At 48.9% G+C, this 5,980-nt stretch overlaps 1 protein-coding gene across 1 annotated transcript in view; it reads right to left on the reverse strand.

Moving 5' to 3' along the window:
- Positions 1-222: 222 nt before the first annotated feature.
- Positions 223-5,980, reverse strand: part of ATOH8 (atonal bHLH transcription factor 8) — a 33,365-nt gene continuing 27,607 nt past the window's right edge. Inside the window, exon 3 of the mRNA XM_012811008.2 lies at positions 223-1,253. Within this exon, the coding sequence (XP_012666462.1) occupies positions 1,248-1,253 (6 nt within the window). The 3' untranslated portion in view covers positions 223-1,247. The remainder of the gene's footprint in view (positions 1,254-5,980) is intronic.

Raw genomic sequence — 5,980 nt, forward strand, 5'->3', positions numbered from 1 at the left:
GTGAGGTGTGAAGCAGAGAGACCTGGTCCTCAGTCCAGGCTGAGGCCCTCTGGGCACCCCCTCCACTTCCTTCCACACATACATACACACTCTCACACGCACACTGCCTACTCCTGAAGGGCTCTCAACCTCCATCCAGGTAGAGGCCAACCACCTCCCTCACACCTCCCCAGCTCATCACCAGTTTAAGTCCTGGTCACCCACAGAGTCCACTCAACACAGACAAGTATTTTCTTTATATGTTGGGGCTTTTACTTCAATTTGAAGCAGATGATTGAGCACAGATGTGAACAGCTTTGGCCTTCTGAGCACAGGAAGGAGCAGGCCTTGGCTTTGTACATCCCCCTTCCCACATACTGACCCATGCCCTGTCCCCTCCTCCTTTGGCCCCTCCTGTATAACCTGTGGCAGATATTGGCTGCCAAATGGGGTGCCATCTTGTTTGCCCAGCCACGAGTGTGGGCCCTGGCAAGAAGTGGCAGCTGGGGGAGCAAGGACCCTTGGGCAGTGCCCTGGGACAAGTCCGCAGGTGGGGATGGGGTCATATTGCTTTATTCTGCCCTTACTCCCTTCTCGTAAGGCTCAGAGGGGAACAATGGGAATAAAGGCCCAGTGCCCAGGCAGCCTGTGGGTGGGAGAGAGGGGCAGGGACCTCAGGCCCTACTCCCACCCCTCCCAAGGACCCCCAGGCTCTCTGTGCCAGCCTCCAGGCTTATCTCGCACCTAGATGGTGCATGACCCAGTGCAGAGTGCACCAGGTCTGGGTCATGGGCTTCCAGAGGTCACTTGGCCATCCTTTCCATAGTTCCTTGTGGAATTGCTGACTTGTCCTTGGCTTGACATGGGACTTGGGCCATAGGAGAGGCAGAATTCAGAATAATGGTGTGGCTTTTCACTTTGGGGTTTTATCACCCCATGTTCTTCAGAGTCTCTGTTGAATCTTTGGCAATGGATTTCTGCAGCTGGACGGTGGGCCATCGGCCCTGAGCAAGGGGGAGACTGAGCTCTCCCCTCTTCCCCAGGCGGAGGGCAAAGTGCGCAGTAACCTCAGAGTGGTGTGGCAGGGTGAGAGCGGAGGGCCAGAGGGAGGCAGGCATGCTCTTGTCTGACCTTGAGAGGCAGTGGGCTGAGCATCTCGGAGGCATCTTGGAAAAGATGACCAGGCTGGACTTGGCGAGCTCACCTTCTCCTCTGGCCTGACTGGAAAGAGGGCCCATAGCAGTTTCCTCAGTCTAGCCCATGGCCAGTCACTCCTGAAAGAAATGACCAGCCATTAGAAGCAGCCCCTATCCATCTTGATTCCTGATTCTAGAAGGCCAACCAGTACCAGGTGCTGGCACCCACAGCACAGACTCTCACTTAATCCTTGCAGCTGCCCCAGAGGGGCTCATATGGCCTAGAGAAGGGGATTACTTTACCTTCATGGGTTCGGTAAGTGGCAAGGCCAGGATTCAAACCCAGGACTGGCTGTCTGCAGAGCCCATACTGTCCGCTTCTCCCTGCATCTCCATTTTAAAGCCCCTGATGTTTTTGATGGTTTGAGGAAATGAGTAGGCCTCCAGAAGCTCAGGGACACCTGGTACTTACAGCATTACCCCAGGGCTGCACCTCTAAGGGATCTCAGAATCAGGCCTGTCCCCACCGCAGGGGTGCAGGGCTCTTCTGCAGGCTGGTGGGCCCCCACTGGAATGGCTGTCTGTGGCTCCTTGGCCCCTACACTGTTCCCACAAGAGCACTATACAAGGAGACACAAGTTGCACCGCATTCACCTGCAGGCTGGGTAACCTAAGACTAGTCACTTAACTTCTCTGGGCCTCAGTTTCCTCATCTGTAAAATGGTACAGCCGGAGCAGATCAATTTCAAGCTTTCTTTTGAACAGTACAATAAAGTCTATGGAACCCTAACAGAAAACAGATAAACATGGGTCTATTTGGGGCAGTGGGGTGAGAAGACACAGAGAGGGAGACCCAGAGTCCTGATAGATTCCCTTCAACAAAGAGCCTGACATCTCTGAGAGTACATAGTGCTAAGGAGCACAGTGTGAAAACTGCTAGGTGAGACCTTCTTTAAGTTTCCTGTTGCCCTGACCTGTGGCATCTTTACTCTGGCAGCAGAACTCAATATTGCTCTTGATAAAACTGCCCACAACTGAGGATGTGACTTGTCACCAGGAAGGGACAGGAGATGGGAGCTGCTTTAGCCTTCTGGGTAGTCAGAGCCAGTGGGGAGGCTCTGTGAGGGCTCCAAGACCATGCAGAAGATGAAAAGGAGGTCCAACAGTCCCTTGACCTGGTGCAGCATTCACCCAACAAAGCTGCTCCAACTGCTTCTCTTTTTGTATGCGCCAACCCTGAGCCAGCAGCTAATAGTTATTTTTAAAGCAAAGCATCTGCCAGGTATCTCCAACATGCTAGGGAGCGCTCTTACACCCCCATCTCAAGGGTGAGCCATTCTGGGCACAGAGAAGGCCATGCTAGTGGCAGCCAGCACCAGGATTTGAATCCAGATCAGCAGTGTTCATTCTACCACACAGAGGCTGTTCTTACTGAGACAGAGGCTTGGAGAACAGGGCTGGAGCCAAACCACAATGTTGGAGGGCTGCTAACCACAGGCCCTGGTGAGCCTTGCAGGCTGGGGTGACCAGCCAAGATGCAAGGCTGGGGCAAGGCTGCAAGTGGGGTCCGAGAAGGGCGAGGGAGCTGGGCCAGGGAGAGGGAGTGCTGCTCTCCAGCTAATAGTGGCTGAGAAGGGAGAAAAGGAAAAGTGAAGGCGGGAACACCTTGATGTGGTGAACCCCAGCTCACATTCGCCAAGCCCACTGTGCATGGCTGGCCCCAGCAGGAATCTGCTTTGTGTTACTGAGTCTGAGGAGGAGGATTAAGAAGCGGAAAGGAAACCCGTGGGGATGGCACTGGGTCTGTGGTCCATGGGGTGATTTACAGCCCACGTCATCCTGGCGCTGGCCGCCTGGGCGGGCCCTGCCACGGACTGGGCCCCCAAGTGCCTTTCTTGTTCAGTCTGCCTGCCTGTGGTCAGGCGAAGGAGTGGAAGTCTAGGCAGCTGGAGCCGTGCTACTGGTCGTACCACAGAGACCACTGGGGCATCCTGGGCCCAGCCCCAAGCCCTCTGCCGGCCCTTAGACCCTGCTAAAGCCACGGCTACCACCCAAGATTAAGGGAGATAGGGGTTTCTCTCAATGAGGCCTGACCTCCAAGTCTCTGTCCCACCCTTGTGCTGTCCCCAGGAATCCCAGCATATGTATCACCCATGCAAGTAAGTCTTAACGTCAAATGCAATGTGATGGGGAGAACACCAGGGAACTTGTGTGCTAGGACCCTCTCTGCAATTAAGCAGCTGTGTGCCCTTAAGTAACTCATTCTCCCTCTCTCTGCTTCAATTCCCTCACTTGTACAGTGGGGGGTTAGCTTTCACACCAGCCAGGTGAGGTATTCCATGAGTTCAGGAAACACCACAGACCTTGCTTTCATCTTGGAAAATTACTATGTATAGCATATTCAAGGCTCTGAAAAGTCCTGAAGTGAACAAATCCAGGAGGCTTTATTTACCCAGTTTTCCCGACTGATTGGACCACTTAATTGCGACTGCATTGTGAGGAACAGAAATTCACTTCAATCCTCCAGTAAAAGGAAGCTTATTTCAGGCTACAAAAGGGCACTTCACAGCAGCCAGGAGGAAGGTCTCAGGAAAGGAAGAAAAGAGCTGAGCAAGGCTGGTGGCACCACCCTCTAGGCGCCACCAGTCACAGCACTGGTCCACAGGCAAGTAGCTGCTTCCTCCCTGCCTGATTGGCCCAGCTCTCAGCATGCCAATCCCAAGGCCCAGTGGAGGAAGCCCACTGGTCCAGACCAGATCAGATTTCTTCCCCTAGTCCAGTCAGCTGTGGCAGAGGGATGGGAGACCCATGTGCCAATGACACCCCTTAATAGGGGACTATGTTGAGGGAATGGGGAGAAGATAACCACACCACAGAACCCGTCTCACCTAACGCCTAGCAACATCCTGTCTCCATCTTGTGTGAGGAGCACAGTGCATGGGGGTTGCACCCCTCCAGCTCTGGCCTTTGGTGTGTCTGCTGCAGGCCGAGGCTCTGGACATGGCTTCCTCCCTGGCTCACTGTTCTCAGAGCCGACTTTGCCACGGAAGATGTCCTTCAAACAGGTTCTGCTACTAAAGTAAACTTTGAGAATGCCTAGATCAGATGGCCTTATGGGCCTTTTGGCTAGTCCCAGACGCTGAGTCAAAATGAGGTGATTTGGTCAGTGTGGCAAAGTGGTTGAGTCGGTCACAATCAGAAATCACCTTTTTCATCTGTTCACGTGCCCCACAGTAGCATCTCAATAAACACTCGTTGAACCAGTGGATAACCAGTCCCAGTCATAGACCACTTTATTTACTACAGCTTTTATAGAGCAAGGAATGCTTTTCCTATTTCAAATGTAACATTCCTGTAAATGTGTTCTGTCTATTCTTTAGGGGAATTTTTTTGGTAGTTGTTATGAAACTCTGAAACAATTTTGCATCTTTTTTCCTTTTGTTCGTTTCTAGTTTTTTTTTTTTATTATTTCTAACGATATCTCCTCTGCATACTAAGCTTGTCTCTGGCTTTATGTACATTGTTTTCCTCTTGTGATCACTTCTGTATACCACAGGTAATTTGATCACTTTGAGGAAATTAAAAAGATGATTTTATCTGCTTTCTAAGTTATTTGACCTTTTAAATTGATTGTCCATCTATGAAGCTCACTTTACTTACTTAACCACGTTTCATTATTTCCAAATTATACATCTTCATGTATCTAGTCACTTAAATACTGCCTTGTACATGCATGTAGAAAAAAAGAACATTCAATGGGATTGAGATCCTAACAGCTTTTTTTTTAATTGGCCTGTCCTAAAAAGAGTGGTCAGATTTCAAATGCTATTTTAAAACTAAAATATGAAACAAAAGCAGAGAGGGCATGGGAGAAATACTTTTCAAAAACCACATTTTTAAGTATTATTTTGCCTTGCATTTTTAAGTACACCAATATGTGAGCTAGAAAGGGGGGTTACACGTTTGGCTCTGAATGCTGCTCTTGACTCACACTGAGTTCATCTTGGCCCTAAAGCCAGTTGTGGGCTGGTTAATCTCTCCACGCCTCAGTTTCCTCATCTTTAAAAGTCACAATATCTACCCTCTGGGTTAGTTGCAAAGACTCAATGAGATGATCGAGCCACAACCTCAACAGGGCCTGGCGCATGGCAGAAGCACTTGAAGACACTGGCTTAAGTTCTTGGAAAGGGGAGCCGGGTCCTTGGTTTCACTAACTGCTGTTGGATATGTCAGGTGGCATCACAGGCTGGAAAGCCTGAAAACAACCAGAAATAGTCACTTGGAACCAACTGTTATCTTGACCAATTCACTTTCAACCAATTATTTTTAAAAAATAAATACAATTTTTAAAATTACATAGATAGTGTCTGTCCACTGACAGATGGATAAATAAAATGTGGAATATCCATACAATGGAATGGTATTTGACCATAAGGAGGAAGGAAACGCTGATAGACAGGACACCATGGAACAGCCTTGTAAGTGTCAGGCTAACTGAAAGGAGCCAGTGACAATAAACCACATATTCCACGATACCATTCACATGAAATGTCCAGGACAGGGAAGTCTGTAGAAACAGAAAGATTAGTAGTTGCATAGGGCCAGGGATAAGAAGTCAGCTAAAGCTATGGGTTTCTTTTTGGGATGATGAAAATAAATGTTCTAAAATTGACTGTGGCAATGGTTGCACTTATCTGTGAATATATGATACACAATAAAAACCATGGAATTACATACTCTTGATGGGTGAGCTACATTTTAATAAAACTGTTAAAATTTTGTTTACATAGTATGTTAATTATGAAAAATTAGAAAACACAGAAGGGTGAACAGAGGAAAACAATTTCTTTTTTTTTTTTTTTTTT

The sequence above is a fragment of the Otolemur garnettii genome, unplaced genomic scaffold, assembly GCF_000181295.1.
Source record: "Otolemur garnettii isolate 467f Iridium unplaced genomic scaffold, OtoGar3 scaffold00147, whole genome shotgun sequence".
NCBI classification, from domain to species: domain Eukaryota; kingdom Metazoa; phylum Chordata; class Mammalia; order Primates; family Galagidae; genus Otolemur; species Otolemur garnettii.